The sequence below is a fragment of the Vespa mandarinia genome, chromosome 4, assembly GCF_050613455.1.
Source record: "Vespa mandarinia isolate Hongniang chromosome 4, ASM5061345v1, whole genome shotgun sequence".
Classification (NCBI taxonomy): domain Eukaryota; kingdom Metazoa; phylum Arthropoda; class Insecta; order Hymenoptera; family Vespidae; genus Vespa; species Vespa mandarinia.
The window spans coordinates 7,658,259-7,680,502 of NC_140813.1; the positions used below are offsets into that span (position 1 = coordinate 7,658,259).

The following is a 22,244-nucleotide window of genomic DNA, read 5'->3' on the forward strand; positions in this document are numbered from 1 at the left end:
ATACAAGAATTCTTTCAGATAATTTTGACAGTCTATTTACATTTGACAGGCAAGTAGCAAGTTCTTGTATTTACAGAAAATCTTCGCCGTTTCATAAAAATACGACGAACTTTCTCTTTTCCTCCATTACAACAAACGATACTTGTTTCTACGAATATTTGGAGTCAACGCGATGAAGATAAATTTAGATCTTTATTTCTACAACTTAACTTTCATTCTGCAACTTTTATTTAATGTTCGCATTGTCTTGTAATTTGATAAATTCATAACAGCTGAAAAATGAATTAAATCATTGGAAGACGATATCGTCTTTCAGTCGACGAAGTAATTATATCGTATCAACGCGATACTTCGTTTGCAGCATGTAAATCGAAGATTCCTTAATTGTTAATATCGAAATAGCAAAATATCAATATTTATCGAACGAATTCAAACGTTCAGCGCGATAAAAGCGCGTAGAAAAAGTGGATAAAACTACAAATGACCTTCTAAATTACATTGAAAAGATAAGGTACTGAAATAAATTAGCTGCACCTTCATTTACGATTAATATCGTTTAGAAGAGCAAACAATTCTATAGCTTTCCTTAAATGAATCTATAACATAACTTCGCTGCGTAATAATAATACGTCTAGGACGTATACAGGAAATACATAAAAGATCTACATGCATTTAACCTATCTAGATTTTCCTGTGGTCCACATAAACATCTTTTTCTTTATCTACAGATAATAATATCAATAATGTATACTCACAATATATAACAACGAATATCAACATTTTTAGGGACATCGCTATGCTTCCTATCCCTTTTGCAAGTGTTTCAATTGCACAAATGTTCGTAACATTTTCAATGTATCCATTTCTAATTGTAAAAAGTAATATAGATTCAAAGAAATATAGATTCAAAAAATCCTTCTTATATACATTTGTCATGTAGGGAAACTATCAATAACATCTAACTTTTGCCTCTTTTTTTTTTAAGATCATTCACAGCCCCGTGATCAGTTGCATTGTCGCCTTGTTATATCTTTCCCAATTGGCAAAAAGTGCAATCTAATATACTAAATAGCGATAGAAAGAGAGAGAGACAGAAGGATATACAATATGCGGGATACGTTTCGTCTAAAACGTAAATCGTATCTTCCCGTGTCAAATGGAGACAATTATCGATCATCTTTCCGATCGACGCTATTATCCTATATTAATCCTTTGATAACTCTCTCCAGTCGTTTCTTCTTCGTCGATCAAAAAAACATAATAAGATTCTAGGTCCGTATTACGGCCGTTATTCCAGACTAGATGAAATCCACCAGAAAAAAGCTTCAAGATGAAAGCACTAAACCCAGACGAGCGAACACCATCTCCTTTCGTAATCTTGTAATCTCCCAATATACATCGTGTACTTTAACAGAAACAAAAAATTTATTGCAGCCTATCGTACCTGAGCCTAAGAATAATTACAATTCTCATAAAACTATCAGGACACAATAAAACATGATCATAAATTTATCATGTAACTTACCCGAGCTTTTAACAAGACCTCGTTCTACGTAACGTAGATAATTGAGAAAATCACAGACCGCTATGATCTAAACATTAAAAGAAACATCGTCGATTATATAATATTTTACGATATATAAAATCTAACTATTTTTCATAAAATAGATGACACTCACTCGGTTGCGACAAATTTGAGAGATACAGTACCATTGATTCTCCTGATCGCCCAGTCTCATACGATAGTGACATTGTCGTGGTGCTTCGAGAAGAGCACACTTTCTAAAAAGACAATGACAAATAAAATAAAATAATTTCCAAAAGGATCAGAAAACTATAGATCGATGAAATAAAAAAAACTCACTTAGGAAAGGCAAGTTTGGTTTTATCACTGACAGCCTCGATAAAAATGATTCCATCGAGAACAGCCTGTCGGACCCTCGAACCGAGTTCTTTATTAGGAAAATCCAAACATAGGTCGATATCTTCTTTGAACACTCTGGCAACAAATGGATCGCTCTTATCGACGCACGGATTTGCTTTCCACCTGAGAAATTCTGTATGAACTCTAGGATCTACCTCCAATCCTAGATCCTTACACTCTTTGTCTCTATCCTTTTCACGATCTTTCTTCCAATCCCTAGCCAAGGCTTCCCTATCACTTGGTAAGGATGGCCTCTGTTCCTTCACAGGAGATTCCGGTGGTGAGTTTTCTCGGCCATATTTAAGATTGAAGTGCGAAGGCGACCTTGTATAAAAAGTTCAATAAATTTTAATATAATTCGCTTCTTCATAATTTATTTATTACGCTATCGATATGATAATCATAAAAGAATTATACCTTCGATGTTTCTTAGCAAAAAGACCTTGCTGACACTCATCACCCGAATTCAAACGACATCTCGTGTCAATCTGAGGATGCAAATGTGGATTTGGCCTGGCTGGAGTCGAAGTCAAGACCAAAGTCTTTAAGGCCGTCACTTCAGCCGCTAGGACCTCGGCTTTCATTCGACTCTCCTCCAGAAGACGTTCTGCCGTCGCTTGCCGCACGTTCGCCTCGCGCACCATATTGTGCGCTTCCTAAAAATGAATTATCCTTCGAGCTCGATTTCATATCCTTTTCTCTCTCTCTCTCTCTCTCTCTCTCTCTCTCCCCCTTTCTCTCTTTTAATCTCCATATCTCGATTCTCGACACGACGTACTTGAAATAGACTAGCGGTGAGTTCCTCCAGCTCGGCCTCAACGTCCTGTCGAATCCTCGAGAGCCTTGCCACCTCTTCATCCTTCAATTTCAATTCCTCGTGAGCTCTCTTCAACTCCTCCTGCAGTTTCGCCACAGCGTGTTCTTTTACTTCTGCTACGGCTCTGCCCCATTGTGCAGTTGTTGGAGAGGGAGGATCATTTGAATCCTTTGTTAAAGAAGTTTCTTTCTTCACTCGAGAGTCAGCCTGCATTAACAAAATATTTCCATTATTAATTTTAAAAAGAATAATTTCAAAAAGTATTTCTTAATTATTTTCCTTTTGTAAGTTTTTTACATAGAAAACAATTGTTTTCATTTCTATGTAAAATTTTATTATTTTAATACTTTCACCATTCAGTTTATTAAATTTACCTGCGAGTCTTTCGTGGACGATATCTCTAATGATACACAAATATCTTCCTGCTTATTTACTGTGTCTTCCATAACATCGTCTATCTTCTCTTCACCCAACCTAATATCCAAATTAGTCATAGTCTGAGTTGCAGGTACCTGAATCTCAGACTTGTACGCATGCGTGTTTAAAACAGCCTCGCTAGGCTTCTTCTCGTTCATCATCGTCGGACTTCGATGCCTCGTTAAAACACTATGTATCTTGTCGTTGTATGCGAAGAGCGAGTTCGATTTCGCTAAACTGGAACTAAATAAAAATGCGAATCCAATTAAGACGATCGATCATAAATGAATAACACATCTATATTTTTCTCGTTTGGAAAATAAAAATTAAAATAAGATACAAGATGATAATTATAAAAGAAAACATGAAAATGTTATTAACATTCGCCTACCTGTTGTTGAGAAACTTGTCGTCTTCATCAAAAAGACTTGTAGGTTCCTCCTCCTCATCTTCCCGCTTGGTCGCATATCCAAAGAGATCGGTCGCAGCTCTTGCAAGATCGGACTTGAGAATTGGATGAGGTGCGTGTAAGGTCGAGCCGATCGTGCAATCGGCTTCATCTGGATAGAGTTCATCTTCGTCGGTAGTATACTCCTCGTCACCAGTAGTACCAGTACTTCCGGCTCTTCGGTGTTTCGTTGTCAATGGTCGATAGGCATACTCGTTCGAGGAGGCGGACACCGACTCGTTGGATTCCATCGATTCCGGCTGCTGTTGCTCCTGTACCGCCTTCATGGCGTCTGGATATTACTTTATCTCTTTTCGATCTGCAACTTTACTAAAATAGCACAACCATTATTTATCTTTGTGATAAACTTAGAACTTTTTATTTCAATCATTATTAAGCTTTATCGACGATAACATAATACGATAAGTGCTTGACGAAGTTGATATCAATTTAATTATTCGCATCGATGATCGAATTTCCTTCTGAAATAAGAGAGAATCTATTTACTTATCGAAGGATGGATTATTACTTGGAGAAGAAGTAATATCCCAAATTGATGTTTTTAACGACGATGACTCGATACGTCGAAGGAATAATTCATCATTCGTGACAGGACGTTGAGGGCGTAACGCATCGCGTGACACGGATCCACGAAATCAACAGAGACTGGACGTATCCGGCTCGACTATTGCATACCAGCGTGCTATGCACAATGATGCACCGTACTATCATCGACCTAAATATTTTGAAACTTTCTCGAACCATCTCTGTCAATATGTAATATAATTTGCCATTTTAAATGTAGATCTACGTATTTAATGGAAAATGATCTCACATGATCATAAAAATATTCTATATTTAATTTCGATAAATTTTTAAAATTCGTAACGAGTTAAAATTAAAAAATATATAATATAAAATATGCTGAATAGATATTCGAACGTAGAAATGTTCAACCAACGTTTTCAATAAAAACCTTCACATTTTGCCCTAATCAGCGTAAACGAATACCATGACCGAGATATTTCTTGATCGTTCGCGCGAATTGAGTCGAGCTGAATTAAGAGACTCGAAGTGGAAACCTCGATCTTTCGTTCCCTTTGGCGAGATCTCTTGAGCCTCTTCTTCGCGATCTACCAACAGACAATGTAGCCAAAGCAAGTGATGTCGCTTGCGTCATGTCAGTCGCTCAGTCGCATTGCATAAACGGTACTTGGGAATCGGCCGGTCATCGCATTCCTTTTCCCCACACTCTACTCCAAATTAAGTCAATTAAGAAACCAGGCGTAGTTAATTTTCTCTCGTCTCTCGTCTCTCGTCTCTCTCTCTCTCTCTCTCTCTCTCTCTCTCTCTCTCTCTCTCTCTCTCTCTCTCCATCGTCTTCACCGTTCCATAATTGCCAGTACGTTTTTACGTTCTACGAATTAAAAAAAAAAAAAAAAAAACAATATTTTCATTCGTAAAATTAGTACTAGTTCTATTTTATCGCAAAAATTAATTTTATATATTATTTATAAATGAACATAAAGACATCATAAAATAACAAGAGGAAGCTCAAAATAAGGACACAGCTTAATCGAGTTTTCCACCGTTGGTTTTAATTCGCAACAATGAATACCGCGTATTTAGATTGTTACGCTTGATGCTCAAGGCGGATCTGATAAATACGTTCTATTTCTTCCATTTCTTGGCGTTGATTTAACGAGTTGTGCTAATCGATCCTTGCTCGTTGTTGGCACTGTCTCGTTGGTGAAAGGTTTACCTTCTTAAATAGCTTATCGATGATACCGACAGAAATTTCATTTCTAGTTCGTAACTGCAATAACGTAGGCATTACTATGTCCAGAACTGTCGCGACAATCGTTGTGCTATTATCGATTATCGCGTCTCTGTTTTCATTTTATGGATTTTAATCAAACTAATTGGATCTTGGCAGAAAAGCAAGTAACAGCCACTTTCTCGATGTGAGCTTTGATCTTTATTTATTCTCACGATTAAATCACATTCAGAGTTCAGAAAGAAATTTATGTAAATCAATCGTAAGAATCTCATTAATTTTTAATCATATATCCTTTCAATTAACTCGATACAGTCTCTTCTTTCTCTTTATAACATTACTAAGGAAAGAATTTTCACTTCTGTAGAATTAATGATAATCTAAAAACGTTTCCGGTTATTGAATTCTTTGTTTCTAGCGAAACAATCAAGTATCAAAGTACGATGTTTCCATTAACATTAAGAAAGAATCAATGTTTTTCCGCCCACGTGTCGTTTCAAATAAAAGAACTAAAATACAAAGTTCACCGATCGTTACGAAGTGAAAAAATTAACTTGATATTATTTTCTACGAAGACTTTGCTCGATTCGTTTGTTCACAAGTAAAATGTCATGTACGAAAGGCAAAGATTAAGTCATCGTTGAGTGAGCGCGAAGATTGAATTAAAACGAAGAAAATTTTATTTGAACAAACGGTGAGCTCTTAGTTGTTGAGATTCATTCATTTGAAATTCCTTTACGCTTGGTGAAGCAGCCAACGCAAAGATGCATTCGAATGCATCATTCCCCATAGGAATTCAATTATTTTAATCGAAACAGTTACGTCAAACTATGTTGATAGATATTTTTGAAACGGTACATTTTATCCTTCTTACAGTTCATTATTTCTAACGGTACACGATACTAAAAAATTAACTATTGATCTTAACATATATATTTACATATTAAAGCGATCACGTAAAATAAACGATTTCTATATCTAAACTCGTCCACCTAAAATACTCGTTGCTTGAGAAAAAAAAAAAGAGAAAGAGAAAACATTTCAATTTATCCTGACGTTATCGTGATAACTCAAACGGAAACGAGCGTCGGTATTGTAGTATGTACGGGTTGATTATCTCACGTTTACCACGAATTTTTCAATCAAGAGAATCTTTCTACGTTGAAAATTCACTTGCACGACGAGCGGAAAGGAAGACGAGCGGGAAGCGTGGAAAAGTGCAGAGGTGTTTCGAATTGTAAGAGTCTGTATATGTATATCCTTGGCTTCGTCAAATGGGACGTTCACGCGAACATTGCGTCACGGTTCACATCGCGATCGCACGCTGGAAAGCGGCGAATGGTACGGCCGGGTACACCGTATTTGTAATGACGCTGCGGCATACCACTGACGCTCCATTCACGCCCATACACTAGCAGATGATAAAGCCCAGTTTCTCCTGCTCTCTCTGACAAAGGAATCCCGCCAAACGCTAATTTGCTTTCGAGCATCCCGTCTCGAGCACCACTCGACTCTCGCCAGCGTGATATGCTGATGCCGAACCCTCGACTCTTGCTCCACTTCATAACGCTGACTTTAAATCGGTTTCTATAAATTTAAAGTTTTTCAAGAAAATTATATACTGGATTTAGATCTTTGTTTCGTTTGTGATATTTAGATTTTCTGGTAAATAATATATCTTTTTATAATCAATCTATTCTTATCAGAAATAATCTTTCATTGTTAGGCACGATACAGTTTTGTAAGTACGAGACGTTTGATTTAATGATTAGAAGAAAATAATTCGAAAAATGATTTACAGTTAAACTCTCTAAATCTAAAGATTATAGCAACAACAACGTGACTATGTTTTCAAACAAATGAAGAATTCTTGTGGGCTTTGATCAACATAATATAGTACTTAAAAATCTTGCTAAAATGTATTCATAATTGAACCATTATAGTATGCGAGAAGTGAAATATCTCTCTGAATATTTTTCAAATAGATAAGCTTACAGCCTACACAAAACGAGAATTCGAACGAGCCACTCCAAAAATATCTTTCTTATTTCTCCTTTCTCTTCCTCGACGAATATATATGCATATGTATGTCCCCACCTCTATCGACCTTCGATGCTTTCTTCTGAGAATTTCTATTCCCGGTAACTTCGTCATATTCTTAACTCGAATTTTATATACACAAATTGGTATAACTTTGTTAACTTCGTTCTTCGATATACGTAGATGATTTTTCACAGAATTTTCTCATCTACGTTGTTCGAAACATCATGTTATTATCTACGCTTTCATCATAGCGCAAATTATCATTGTAGCCGTACTCAACGCATTATAACTCCTATTTTTCTCTGTGGAACAATAAAAGTTCACTAGTATGTGCCATGTTTAGATATTGCTTTTACCATACATATAAATTGAACCTGACTTGCATATATATTATACAAGAACGTCGTTTTGTCTGTTTTTATTTGGATAAAAATTATTCGATTTATCCTTGACGCTAGGAAGTTATCTGTTCGATCAACATTTTACATTTGACGTCATGGATATTAAAATTTGAAACACCAATATTAAATGTTTCAATAAAAAATGTATTGATCTATTAAAATATACATGCTTTTAAACATAAAGCAATATGAATTTATTTAAATCACATTTCATAGCCAGTTTTCACTATTAGCCAGGCTTTGTTATAACGAAGTACGAACTCGTTTATACATCGTTCTCATTCCGCGTTACTTTCTACGAATAATTGGATCACTCGTCTATGTATGTGTAGAAATAAATTAACTTCACTGTCTTTAACAAGATCTTGGCTAGTATCGATGGAAGTTCATATGAATAGAGAGTTCCCAGAATATACGGCCCTGGCCTTGCACTCTGTCACGGTTACTATACATTGGTTTATATCTCCTATACTCAGAAACCGTTTAAATTATCTACACTGACGATATCACAAAAAATTAAACGAAGTTTTGCATAAATAGGGATAAGTGTCTACTGCGCATTTAAAATTCATTCATTACTAAATTAATTAATAATATATTACGCATATATTTCTTGAAGGTATAAAAAAAGATATATATATATATATATATATATATATATATATATATATATATGTCAAAGAAATAAAAGATCCTTTATAAAGAGAAAAATATATTTTTTTTTAATATTCTGCGAATTGAAATAAAAGTAGACAAAGCAATTGCGAATAATAAAGCCTGCTCGTCCGACTTTAACAAATACGTCGTGAATCCTTTTTGTGTCAAGAGAAATTTGACCGTAGCCCGCCGAGCAATTATAATTAGAAGATTACCGCAACTCTATTCATTAGCAGGTACTTTTCGACTGAAAGCAAGGACTTCCACTTCGCTGTACCTCCTCCTACTCTTCGAGATAACGTTCCAGAAGAGCTAACGAGCACAGTTTCGAGCTCGTGCACTCGCTCAAGCCGACAAGTGAGCATACACAGTATGAAGTATACCTGTACGAGCTACAGGCATCAAAGGAAGAGAAAGTAAGTACACGAATATTCCGCGCTCTTTTCTCTATTGTTTCTCTCCATTCGAACTTATCTCACAACTCATCGCTCGCAGCATGCGTAATCCTTGAATCATTCAATGAGATTTCGAGAGATGAAACACACTGATAACGAACGTCCCGAAATGACATCGAGAAAGTTTTAGAACGACTTTATTGTCAATTAGATAGCATGCTTTCTCTCTCTTTCTTTTTTTTTGTTTTTTTTTTTTTTTTATCCATGAGAACAATTTCACAATGCCATCACTTTTTACCAATAGAATGTTTGTTTTCAAACGATACCTGTCAATCCTCGACTTGAATGATAAGAAACGAATAAGACATTTTTCAGTGAAAAGACCAAATCAACAGCAACCACTCGATAACTGATACGATTCGTATTTTGATATAAACTCACGGTATGATAGATAATCCGCCTACGAGGACGGCTCGCCGCGGACTGACCATACGTTCTCTTTCCACTTGGCCCATTGTCAGCTAGCGATCTTTACTACCCCTTCCACGATGCATTCTCATAGATTCTCTTCATCCACCTGCTTCTCCGCAAGTACGACAGGGCTGCAGAATGTTAGTACTCTAACAGTCTTTTATATTATTTTTAATTCTGACTATAAATGATATATAATTATGGACTCGAAAGGATTTATCTTACTTATTATTATACGTTATTTACATTGCAATAAAATATTATTCGTAATTAAATATGTAACATAAATTATCTATTGTTAATATGGAATTTTTATAAGCGATAATAATCTTTTTATCGACGATATATGTATTTAGGTGTTTGACAAAAAAGCATGTATGTTCAAGAAATCAAATAAAAATTCAATAAAATGACAATATGAATTTCAATTTTTCAAAATAAAAATGTTTATCGAATATTTCTTAAATTATATATTCAATTTCTGTATAAATAACAGTATTTTCTTTTTCGAAATGTAAACATAATTGCAATTGAGAAAATAAGCTTCGATTCTCCCCCATACACTTCAAAGCTATAAATTTGTACGATAATCTCCGAATCCATTAATATGTCGGCTTATGGATCTCATCGTTCTTATCTAAGCTCTCGACCTAATACAACTGATTCGTGCCAGACAGTATCGACAGGTTAAACCGAAAATTAATGAACGGTAAATGTTACACAAATATTAATTCGATACTCTCGTTTGAACTCGTTTTTTTGACTCGTTGAAAAACAACGAGGACACTTTTCACCGTCTCTTTTATACCATACTATATTCTATGAGAACAATTGGCCTCTATCGAACGTGTTCAACACTTGTTCGTACGATTACTATAGAACCGGTAATAGAGGCAAACGGGGTGACACATTAATCGTGTCGTCCGTAATTCAACTTAATAAGTCTCAATGAGATAAACGTGACCCTTGTTATAATTTTATGACCGGCCTGTTATTACCAGTCTAATAACGTCATTCGCCATTTCTCTATCGTGAATTGTATTTGTCTTGCTGAGAGAAAACTACGAAAAAAATAATATTTTTCTTATTTACATCATAATATTTACAATTACGACAAATGAATGCAATATATTGTTTATAATTATATGTAATATATATATATAATATTTATATATATATATATATATATATATATATATAAATTTACATATATAATATATCCTAAGAGGGAATTGTGAGAAAGATAAAGACCCATTAAAGGGGTCCTTCAAACATTCCTAATGCGAATTTTTCAGCTCGCTTGCGTCCCTGAGATACACGGCGAACGTGAGAAAGGTTTCTCCGTACATCCTGCTTACACTTTGTGAACACATGAAATTCCTATATCTGCAGCCCTGCAATTCCACGGAGGTTCTCTCTTATGGTGTATGCACTCGCACACCATCGAACTTTACCTATCGTCTACCGCAGGTATCAAATAGACTGGTGTAAGTAGCGTAGTAGTAGTACACACACTCTCTCACAAATTACATATGAAAAGGCTTGCACGCATTCGTGTGAATCTGTGGTTTTCTACTGGGTGTACGACTAAAAAGTGATGGGTGAAGTCAAGATCCTTTAGGGGAATAATATCAATCGAGAATGTAATACTAACTTATACGACATTAAGAACATATATATGTTCTTAAACGTTTCGTCCTTCTACATTATTCACCATTTTCCTCTCATCAATTTCCATCAGACTACACGACTGACAAGGAAACCGGATCTGATACATTGTTACTCGACTCGACACGCCTTATTCTGTTTTAATATATGATCATAAGAAATCGCGAGTAGATAATATAAAGTACTCGTAGGTAAATAGATATATTATACATAACGATATCATTTAATTTACCAAATATAATCTTTTCTCTATCATAAATAATCGATACTTTTATCCTTTAATATCTGTTATTTTTTTCATACTGAACGAAAAGTAAGATCTTGTAATATATTAGCATATAACCGAATATCAAACTTTGAAACATTATGTAGGTTAATTAAAAATCATCCGATTACGCAAAACTTATATCCAAGGAAATTTCGTAGAAATTTACCGTTATAAATATAATACCACATATAAAACTCTTTAATAATAGCATCTTAACTTACTTCTATCAATGATAAAGAATTTTTTTATTATTAAAAAACTTTTTCTTTTTATTTTCATATAATGAAATTAATATACGTTTTTATCTGGTAGAAACTGAATCGAATGTTCGAAATCGAATCGAATATTCAAAGATGCTTCGAATACCACATCTTCCAGCTTTCCCTATCAATCGAGTCTCTGGCATTAAGGCGATTCATCGTGAAGTTGTTCCCATGCACGAAGTCCCATGAAGCGTTTTCGTGATGGAGAAGCATCGTTGGCTTCCCTCTTGCAATCGCTATCGTATGATCCTACCAACGATCCAGATCGGTTCAATCCGCTCAAGAACGTTAACTTAATCGGAGCTTATCTCTACGACTCTAGTAATACGATTCTCATTCGAATCACCCAAGGGAATGAGACCTCGAACAATTTTTGTCTCTTTATATTTCGATATTGTTATTTATTTATAGGAAAGGGAAACGGTATTCCATATAGAAAGTCTTCAACAAAATAAGTATCTTTACTAATCATGTGTCCAGAATAAGAATCAAGATAAAAGTTCATCATGTTCGTCGATGTAAATGTGAAAAGTGTAACTTTCGAATCTTGTATAAAACATCAAATGTGTATAAATCATATCGTAGAAATTGTTACTTGTTAATATGTTCATGATTTTGTAATAATGTTTTCTTTTCTTCTAAACGAATGCGAACAAACTACTTCAGTCAGATGATTTTAATATTTGAAAAATAGCCATACAAAAGACTATATAAAAAAAAAAAAAACTATATATTATTCACTATCTATAATACAAACGCAAATACAGCCATTATCAATTGCTAGTCTAACTTCTCGTTAACGTAATACTAATAGCTTTAAACGGTAAAAATATTTAAAGTAGAATGAAGTAGGAAGCGATTTTTACGTAATTATATAAAGAAAACTATCCTAGAAACATTTCAAATGGGGGACTACTTGGGACACAAAAGATATTCCTTGTTAAAGTTAAAGAACATTGAAAATTACTTGTGTTTCATTAAATATTATGTACAGTAATCGTATTTAGAAACTGTTGTTTCTTGATGAGGAAGAATTCTTTCTATTTTAGAAAAAAAAACGATAAGATAATATTCAAGGTCATCTGAATATTATGAAAAAAGAAACATATTTTTCAATGATGTCAAAAGAAATATTTAAAAAGTTAAATTTTAAATGTTACAACTATAATTTGTATTTAATCTTATTAATTTTTCAATTTTTAAAATCCATGGACGTTTAAGAAACAATATAAATTTAATAAATATCGATATGGAAAAATTTATTTTTCACCAAAAATGTTACAAAAATTCTTGATCCATTCTGACAAAAGTATCGGGTCAAAAAACTATTGAAGTTAGCTTATAGGACACGAATTGCACCTACCGATCGACACATACACACGCACACTATTATAATCACACTCTTTATTTTAGTAACAAAACAACATCCGGCATGCTTTTAAGAATAAAATGTCGTCGCTCAACACACGACTTCAACGGTATCGCCTCATTCGCCGAACATCCGGCGCTATCAATATTCTTTTGTTTATAATGATTAAATTTTGGTTAGCGCATTAGATTATCACGACTTGATATTACCATTGACAATTTCCGCTTTTACATACGTGTACATAAAAATGTATTTTAAATATAAAAAATAAAAACGAAATGCGATAACAATGGAAAATTTCGTGAAAATCTTATATAAATAGCTGCGTTAAACAAACAATGCTCTAAATTCTTTTTAAAATGTCTCACACTAAAATGCTTAAATACTTGTCGCTTAAATATATCTAACTAGCATTTACGTCATTCGTATTAACCATGAAAATATTTAATTAATCGGGTTAACGACAATAAAGCATTATCTTTTTTAAGAAAAAATCGAAATTACACGAGAAATCTAATCGAATTTTTTGTATAATGCACGTTTCACAAATTTATCACAAATAAGGTATTTTGGATAACATTATAAGCCTTTCATAATATTTCGAGATTAAAGAGATTTGAGAAATCTGAAGCCTGTGAATTTTTTCAATGGCACAATCACGTTTGAAAAGCCTATGCACGACACGTGGGAAGATACGAAATGTATGGGAAACGATAGCCGTCTATTTGCGTGCAATTTCGTCATTGTAGCCTTCTCGTTTCGACATCTTCGACCCCAAGCTAGATTAAATAAAAACTTAAAAGACGACAACATTGATATCATAAACATGCGATCATGTTCATTCTTTAACGTTTAACTATGAGAATGTTCTTGCTAACATTGTAAAAAAGTGAACGTGTGGTTATATAACGATCATCTTATTTATTACTAGAATTACTAGAGTAAAAATCCTGTGCATATTACCATAAAAAATAATAATCCTTTTACATACTTTTAATATTTAAATATCTAATATTCATAAATTATTAATAACAAGATTATCATATTTTTGTCTCTCAAAAATTTCGTTTATATTACACAGAAAATATGTTCATATAAAGATATGTGTAATACATCACGTATCAAGACATAAATCTAATCATCAGGTCATAGGGCAATTTAAAAGTATTGAAGAAAAAGCAATACGAGTGACGTAATTACTAACATTATCAAAATCTATTTGAAACAAAATACATATGCCGGAAAGAATAATGAAATTCTACGAGAGAGAGAGAGAGAGAGAGAGAGAGAGAGGAGATAGGTGTACCAGGTACGACGGTACGAACGTAAATGAGACTCAAGGTTAATACCCATTGAGCCACAAGAATGCAGGAACGCAACGAAGAAAGAACACTTTCATATATAACAACAAAGATAAAAAAAATTCAATATTATGATTCTGATGAATAAAATAATTTACTTTACAGTATTAAAATCTTTCGCTGCTATAATTTCCTAGAGACATTATCACATTTTAGAAAGTGTTTCATAAATAAATATAAAAATACTAATAATCTCGTCGTAAACCAAAAGTTACTAGCATGAAATTCTTTCTAAAGTAATTTTACGAAAAGATGTAAAAGTTATTACAGCAAGATATTTCGCCATAATAAAAAGTGACAGAAAACTTGAATAAAATAATTTGAACAAAAATTATTCCTCAATAACAGATAATAGTGTATGAAATAAATAATAAATGTATATATATATATATATGTGTGTGTAAATGATATATATAAATATATAAATGTATATGGATATGTATCTGCACGCAATTGCACGTGACAATAAACGCTGACATCGACAAAACCGACAATGAGAACGAGGACGATATGGACAAAAGATTCTTCTCAAAATCGAAAAAAAAAAAGAAAGAAAAAGAATGATTCACGATTCCACTATGATAAGCGATTATTTTACGACCTCTTTTTTTTTTACCTTTCTTTGAATCTATTTCAAAAGGAATTATCATCGTCCCGTTGATTACATACACGTATATACATACATACATACACATCTGTTAGTGTATAGAAAAAGGCAGGACGTAATCCTGAACAGTATCCCGGGGATCCGGAGGGCCGTAAGCGGGTAGACACGCGCATGCACACGCGTACGCACGCTCTCACGTTTCTCCCGGGCCGTGACCCGACTGCGCACGAGCCGCGGAGAATTCCATCGTGAAAAGGGCTTCACGTGTTACAAGCACATACTGACGACTCACATACAACACGAAGAATCGTGCATACACATATTAAAGAAGAAATAGAAATACATACATACATATACGTACATACATGCTATTAGTCGAGTGAAAGAAGGTAATTGCCCGACAAACAAAGCCCAGCCAAGACAATACACACGTCTCGACATCCAAAATAGTTTTCTTCCCTTTTAACGAGCTCCTTCCCATTGCTGTCTCCCTGTTGGTAAGTGTAATCTTTGGATCTTTTATATGAAAGAAAACACGTTATTGCAAATATACGAAATCAAGTGCGTTCCATGAAAAGTAAGTTACATCCGTTTATAAACATCGACGATTTTCTTTCATTTTTAATATTATTTTTTCTTCGTCACTCCGACTACATCGCATCTTCATAATATAAGGAATCGTCGAATGTGCTAACGCAACAAAAATATCAACAAAAATATCCGTTAAAATCATTTCATGTACACGTGTACGTTCGTTAATTAAATGACGAAGATTTCTACATTGTAACAATGGAAATATTGTAGACAAGATGATATATGTCGTTTCGATATATCCTCTTGAATAATTCATACGCAACGTCATCTTTCTTATCAACTTTTAAGAAATATTAATTAACGAAAGTACAAAATGTACGCATAAGGATTTTTATATTTATTTTGATAAATGAAGAGAATAAAAACGAGAACAAAACGGTGTACATATGATACAGGTGAAAAAAACAACGATTTTGGTAGATAAGTCTACCTCTAATGACCGTAATGTTTACGCACGAGTGCAGATAAACACGATTCTTTCATGAATGGCGTACATACGCAAAATAAGAGAAACAGAAAAAAAAAAAAAAAAGAAAAAAGAGAGAGACGAGAGAGAGAGAGAGAGAGAGACAGACAGAGACAGAGAGAGAAAGGAAAGGAGTACCGGGAGGGATCTTTGCCACGATGACCAAGTATTTTTATGTGAACGTAGGGATACTATCGGGGCTTTATGAGTTACGAGTACGGGAAGTTCTCCACTTACTAACACATAGACAACAAGAGCGGCAGCAACGACCGTGGAACCTGTCGTACCGGTTTCCAACTGGATTCCGCTCTGTCGTGCGCATTGATGGCATAAAGAATCTCGTGAACGGTGTATTCCTCGATCCTGACCGATCGAGATCCAATCGAGAGTAGATCAAGTACCGATCCTCCCACTTTAAATCCTACCCCATCGGTCTAATTATCGATTACTTTGATTCTTACTCAAACTCGAACGACAATAGACAATTCCGATTAACCAAGCTTACTCTCATTAAGCTTAATTCACTACGCTCTGATTCGTTGCGAACTTTTCCTCCCACTTTTTTTTTCTTTCTTTCTTTCTTTCTTTCTTTCTTTCTTTCGTGGCACTCACAGAAAAATTCGTTCCAAGATATTTTTTAACATTATTTTCATTCGGCGACATTCGATTAACGTAACACTCAAAGTATTAATTATAAAAGCAACGGTGCAAGCCATTAACTATCATTATTAGCGCCGTCATTAAGTAATAAGCCGATAAACAAAAGCATCTGCAATTATCCCGCTCTAATATTTTCATCGATACAAAATATACATATATATTACATACTACATATATATATATATATATATATATATATATATATATACATATAGATAGGTATATATTTACGTACTAGGTATACGTATATACTTATTATGTGCTTTCCTCTTCTATTACGTACGTGTGAACGCGATATTGTTTTAATTTTTCTGAAGTTATTCATTCTTCTTCGTCATCATTGAAGCGATGACGGAAAGTCGAACGTGACAGAAAACACGTTAAAAAAGATCAAAATTAACGAATGTAAATGAATCATTATTACACTCTATCATTAATTTCCTTCTATTTAAACTTCCTTTGATCGTTATTCTTGGCATGGTGTTGTACATTGTACATTGTAATTGCCGTCGAAAAAAAATTCTTTTAAGTTCTTTTAAAAGAAATCCTGTTCAATTCTTGTCCATTACACTGTGCATGTATTAATAATTTCTACATTCAAATGAAAGAAAAATGATATACAAGAGCAATATTTTTTATTCAAAATAAATAAAAAAAGAATAACAAATATATTAACTCGTAAGATAGTATCTATATCATGTTTATATTCTGCTTTGTATTCCATGTAATGTGGATTAGGAATATTCGTTTAAATATAGTGCCTATGCATATTTTTAAAAGTCGAACTATTGCACACAAATAAAAATTCGCTCGTGAAAAAATATTCGTTACAAATTGAACAAAAGAGAACATGAAGCTTTAGCGCTAGCTCGGAAAAACAAAATGTGTTCTCTTGTTTTAATTAAAATTTTATTTAAGGTATATGTACATTAAAATTTATGTTTCAAGTAAACGATCGATCAACAACTTACAAAGGCGTGAGTACGTGCGTATAGCATATTCCTGTAACATATGTGTACACAGACTTGTTACGAAGACGGAAATCCACTTTCAATCGCTGGAAAATTTACCGTGCTCTGGAGAAAGTCTTGATTATCTTGAAGAATTAATTTCCTGATAAGATGTAGAATTAATATAGAAAAAAAAAAAACAGTGAGATTGAACAAGGTCAACGAACGTTTATATATATAAAACGTTTTCATTATTAATACGTTACGGGAGTACTCGATTTCGTAGATTTTATTAAAAACATTTTTAATGTTCGTTCATTAATATTTAATTCCAACTAATTTAATTCTATCCGTAACAAGAATAAAAATTTATGAAATAAAAGGAATTTGGAAAACATGAAATGCCTCGTGAATCAACAAACGATAAAATCATTGAATTGAAATCAAAATAGAAGAAAATTTTAACAAATTGTACTACTTATGTAGGTCATCATAGCTAATTTCGTACCAAATCATATGATACGTTCATAGTTCGAAACTTACAACCTTATGATTTCTCTTTCGCGTACGATAACATTCACTTTGCTCGAAGTGAAAGTCGAATTATTCTACAGTGCGATATAGATGGTGTACCGATGACATCTTCGCGGGCGATTGACGATAAAGAATTCATTTCGAAAAGCGTTCGTTTCAACGATAAAACATAAAATAATATTTTAATAACGTTGAAATAAAGCTATGAAATAAGTACGAAAGAAAAACACAAATAGATACATCGGCAAGTTAAAAGCACGTATCGAATTTTATTATCTATCGTTAATTTAAAAGCTACATGAGTAGAGGTTACTTAATGTAATAATATATTGAATATATAAAATATATACCTGCAATTTTCTTTGAAAAGAGTGAAAAAAATTGAAATCGATAGGTAAGAAAATCGAAAAACTAAACAGAATATTAATGACATATGATACTACGATTTATTTCAATAATAGTTAGTCAATGTTCGACAAGCCATAATGATTAACAAGATATATATTATGTAATTACTTGTACATTTAATCCATCAATAAAAAAATCAAATATCTATAAGTCGATACTAGAAGGTCTTCGAACGGTCCCTTCAGAATCGTTTCTAATTCGCTCTGTTACCCATCGTAATTTTTATTACGAAGCGAGTAGACGGATTGTACTTTCTCTCGTTCTAAAAATCCTCTCAATCGGTTGATCCGTGCTTGTCGTAATTTCTCGCGTTTGAATCAAAGGACAAACGATGCAACTCATTGTCAGTGAAAATCGTTTTGAAAAACGTTACACGACGTACGAATGAATTAATTATCTTCTTGCCATTTCGATATTCATAGCTCGTAACACTGTGTCTCCCTCCCTCTGTCTCTCTCTCTCTCTCTCTCTCTCTCTCTCTCTCTCTCTCTTTTTCTCTCTCTTGTTAACGAACTCCCTGGTTCGTCGTTTCAAAGAAGAACGATAAATTTATTTTCATGAAATCACACTCGGCTTCTGCCATTAATCAATGACACACCGAAATAACTTTCGTCGGCAAAATAAGTTCCCCGCTTTTTTTCTTTATCTTTTTTTGAATTTCTAAAAAAGGACGATTGGAAATATCTGTACGACGAATAAATGCGTACACGTACGTACGTATATACGTAGATCGCTTTCGTGCGATTAGAAAGCATGGAGAAATCTCTCGATCCTCGCAACAATCGTGATTACACTTGAAACGTTACAGCAGTCCTTTTTTTGTTTTTGTACGATTTAAAAGTTACGATTTAAATCAATAATATATCGCAAAAACAACGATTGACGATCCTAGAGTGCAAGGACCTCTCCTGTCATACATATATATATATATATATATATATATATATATATATACCACTGTGTATACTGTTATAACGGGATCAAGCATCTCCCACTTTATTTTTCACATGACGCCTCTGGTTATGAGGTGGCTTCGTGATTTACTGTTTACCAAGCAGCGGTTGCTGCTCCCTTTGTAAAAATAGAATTTTATTCTTGATAAGGTAAAGGCCGTCCTACGCATCTTCATTCCTTTGAAATCCGTTAAAAAATAGAGAGAGAGAGAGAGACAGAGAGTGAGTGAGTGAGTGAAAGATACAGAAATAAAATAGAAGGAAAGAACGCGTTGAGACTTTCAAACGAGGAATTTTCTGTATTCGATTATCGTTCGAAATAGCTCTTTCTCTTGCTTGACGATTTCTTTCGTTCTTCGATTAAAGATTATGATGCTTTCGAATCGTAGAAATCTAACACTTAAGCCTGATAAAAGATCAACTCGAGCGTGTTTTAAAAAATATCGTCTAAGAATGTTTATTTCGAATCTGCATATACATGACGTATATATGATGGATATGGAATTTTAACGTTTCAAATTTTGGCTTTATAGTTAATTATAACGCTTGATATTACGACTAAGAAAAGCAACGTTTGCTATTTCAAGGATTATAGTTCAAGACGAAATCCTGATTCAAGTTAAGATATCAATGAGAACTCGTAAAATAATAATAACTCAAACTGTGTAAATTTACACAACGTCAAGGACGCTCGGAATAATCCTCCGTTTGTTGCATTAAGCTTTACCTATGATATTGAAAGAGACACACTAGAATATATGACGATTGACAGAATGGTAGAATTTTGCGATCAGATAACAACGTTCGATTTTCTCTTCTCATTGTTAGAAATGAAAAAAATTTTTTGAACTTTTCATCGATGCTCGTTATTTTAGAAAGTCAAGCAATTATTGAGGTCAAGGAGTAAATTAACGTGTCCTGAAGAAGAATGACAAAGCCATGAAATTAAAGAAATCATTATTTTTAATGGATGACCTATTTTTTCGAATTAGTTTCTTATCGCTCTACATTCAGTTTTCTACATCTGTTGTTCCTAAAATATCTATTACGTCAAATCTATGTCCGTTCCACTTTTCCGCAATAAGTAGGATATTTAAATTTCTTAAAAAAAAAAAAAAAAAAAAAAAATTTAATTCAAGACACTTAAAACAAAATGAAAGTTATTTACTCAAGAGCATTTCAAGGCGAATATGTGAAAAAAATCATTGAAGTATGAAAGGAGCATTGAAACATTAGAAATCGAGATCGATATACGGAATAAACGATATTTCACGAGAGATATATACATACATACGTGCATACACACGTTTCGTTCCGTCTGAACGCTTCGGTCAAGGACTTGAAAAAGATCGGCGTAAATATATAATATAAATCGAAAAGTATTCGCAATTCGTCCGTTTACTCTCTCCGACGAGCGTCTTATTTATTCGTATTCCTATTCGTAATATGCGAAGAATGCTTGGCACGTTGATCGAGCGGAATAAAAAGATCGATGGACGAAATCGTATTGAAACGGAGTGAGTCGTTCAACCACTCATTCAACTACAATTGAATTGTCATCCCTTTCTATGTAAAACCTTCCGGTTCTCGATCCACGAGAAATTAGAAAGCTTCTTATACGGAAGTGCCTCGTGACACGATTTAACAGAGAAAAGATGTGAACGAGAGGAACGCGTTACACGATCGATCTTCTTCATTTCTTCGGAAAAAAACGGAGAAACAATGTTACGCTCGAACACGTGAAATCATTATGCCTTTAAATAACACGTTCCTTCAAAACGAATGCAACGAGAAAGAAAAAAAGTCAAACATTTTCTCTTTCTCTTTCTCTCTCTCCCTTCCTCTCTTTCTCTTTTCAAATTCCATATAACACGATTCGTGAAATTTTGTGAAAAATTCGCGTATCTTACTTTTTCAGAATATATGATGAACATCTATTATTTCGCAGCTATCAGACATGAGATAAATCAATCGTAAGAAAAGGGAAATCATTGTAATATGTGAAAAAAAGGGACACGGTGAAATATTAGGATATTCATTGATATTCCAAAAGTAACGACGCATTGCTCAAGGTAGTGAGCTTCTTTGGATCGTAACGAAGACCTACTTCGAGTGAATAAGTACGATTTATTTTCATTTTTTTTATTTGCGAAACTAGTATCCTATAGCGAATGTTTTTCTTTTCTTTCTTTTTTTTTTTCTTTTTTCAAATGATAATCGTATTTTACGCAAGTTCAGAATTTCGATACTATCGCGCAAACATATCACCATCTTTCGTATGTGTTTACACTTTTAAGAAAGAAAATAGGAAAATCATGACAAGATGTTCATAAAAATTACAGAATTAAACCGATCGCATAAAGATCGAAAAGAATTATTAATTAACAACATTACGCATATATACATACATATTAAAAATTGTTTTATAATCTGAGGAATGTAATCGTAAGTAAAAACTAAGAAAAATGTCGTACAGCATCCGTCAGTTTTGATTCATCAAGACGAGAGCTAGTATCAGTATCGATCGGAAAGTTCGTTTCTAATAATGGGAGCGACCAGAAGACTTACGAGAAGATGTTCGTGATTCTTGCGGCATTGGCGTGGCTGCCACGCCGTAAATACACAGTACGATTACCAACTTGCGTCCTCGTTATTGGATCTTGGGAAAGATTGCTGACACCAGCACTCGCATATGTCAACCAACGAAAGCAAAGAAACACAATCAAAATTACATTCGCGATCCGCGACACGGGCCACGGACCACGACTGAAGCCTATTACAAGCTCTCATCGC

At 33.8% G+C, this 22,244-nt stretch overlaps 2 protein-coding genes across 8 annotated transcripts; one reads left to right on the plus strand and one right to left on the minus strand.

Annotated features, from left to right (window-relative positions):
- Window positions 1–697: 697 nt before the first annotated feature.
- Window positions 698–22,161, minus strand: LOC118443154 (guanine nucleotide exchange factor for Rab-3A). 6 transcript variants are annotated; one of them, XM_035869676.2, is made up of 9 exons: window positions 22,020–22,161; window positions 3,550–3,936; window positions 3,116–3,401; window positions 2,703–2,948; window positions 2,342–2,580; window positions 1,865–2,248; window positions 1,680–1,782; window positions 1,526–1,592; window positions 698–1,405 (listed from the first exon to the last, which is right to left on the minus strand). In XM_035869676.2, exons 2-9 carry the CDS (start codon window positions 3,891–3,893, stop codon window positions 1,326–1,328), a joined length of 1,749 nt encoding a protein of 582 aa, XP_035725569.1. In that variant the 5' UTR covers window positions 3,894–3,936; window positions 22,020–22,161; the 3' UTR covers window positions 698–1,325. The 6 variants fall into 6 exon arrangements, with proteins under 6 accessions (XP_035725569.1, XP_085512923.1, XP_085512922.1 ...); XM_085656797.1 differs by lacking the exon at window positions 22,020–22,161 and adding an exon at window positions 9,321–9,461; XM_085656796.1 differs by lacking the exon at window positions 22,020–22,161 and adding an exon at window positions 9,206–9,347.
- Window positions 5,415–12,059, plus strand: LOC118443160 (uncharacterized). 2 transcript variants are annotated; one of them, XM_085656801.1, is made up of 3 exons: window positions 5,415–5,570; window positions 8,718–8,900; window positions 11,599–12,059. In XM_085656801.1, the coding sequence occupies exons 1-3, from the start codon at window positions 5,509–5,511 to the stop codon at window positions 11,603–11,605; spliced, it is 252 nt and encodes an 83-aa protein (XP_085512927.1). In that variant the 5' UTR covers window positions 5,415–5,508; the 3' UTR covers window positions 11,606–12,059. The 2 variants fall into 2 exon arrangements, with proteins under 2 accessions (XP_085512927.1, XP_085512926.1); XM_085656800.1 differs by lacking the exon at window positions 11,599–12,059 and adding an exon at window positions 10,646–10,918.
- Window positions 22,162–22,244: the final 83 nt, after the last annotated feature.

Coding starts and splice junctions, on each gene's coding strand:
- LOC118443160 (XM_085656800.1), top strand. CDS start 5,509: ATGGATTTTAATCAAACTAATTGGATCTTGGCAGAAAAGCAAGTAACA. Junction 5,571..8,717: donor GTAACAGCCACTTTCTCGAT/GTGAGCTTTGAT, acceptor TCTATTCATTAG/CAGGTACTTTTCGACTGAAA. Junction 8,901..10,645: donor AGGCATCAAAGGAAGAGAAA/GTAAGTACACGA, acceptor CGAATTTTTCAG/CTCGCTTGCGTCCCTGAGAT.
- LOC118443154 (XM_035869676.2), bottom strand. CDS start 3,893: ATGAAGGCGGTACAGGAGCAACAGCAGCCGGAATCGATGGAATCCAAC. Junction 2,949..3,115: donor CGTCCACGAAAGACTCGCAG/GTAAATTTAATA, acceptor TTGTTAATGCAG/GCTGACTCTCGAGTGAAGAA. Junction 2,249..2,341: donor TTTGCTAAGAAACATCGAAG/GTATAATTCTTT, acceptor TTTTTATACAAG/GTCGCCTTCGCACTTCAATC.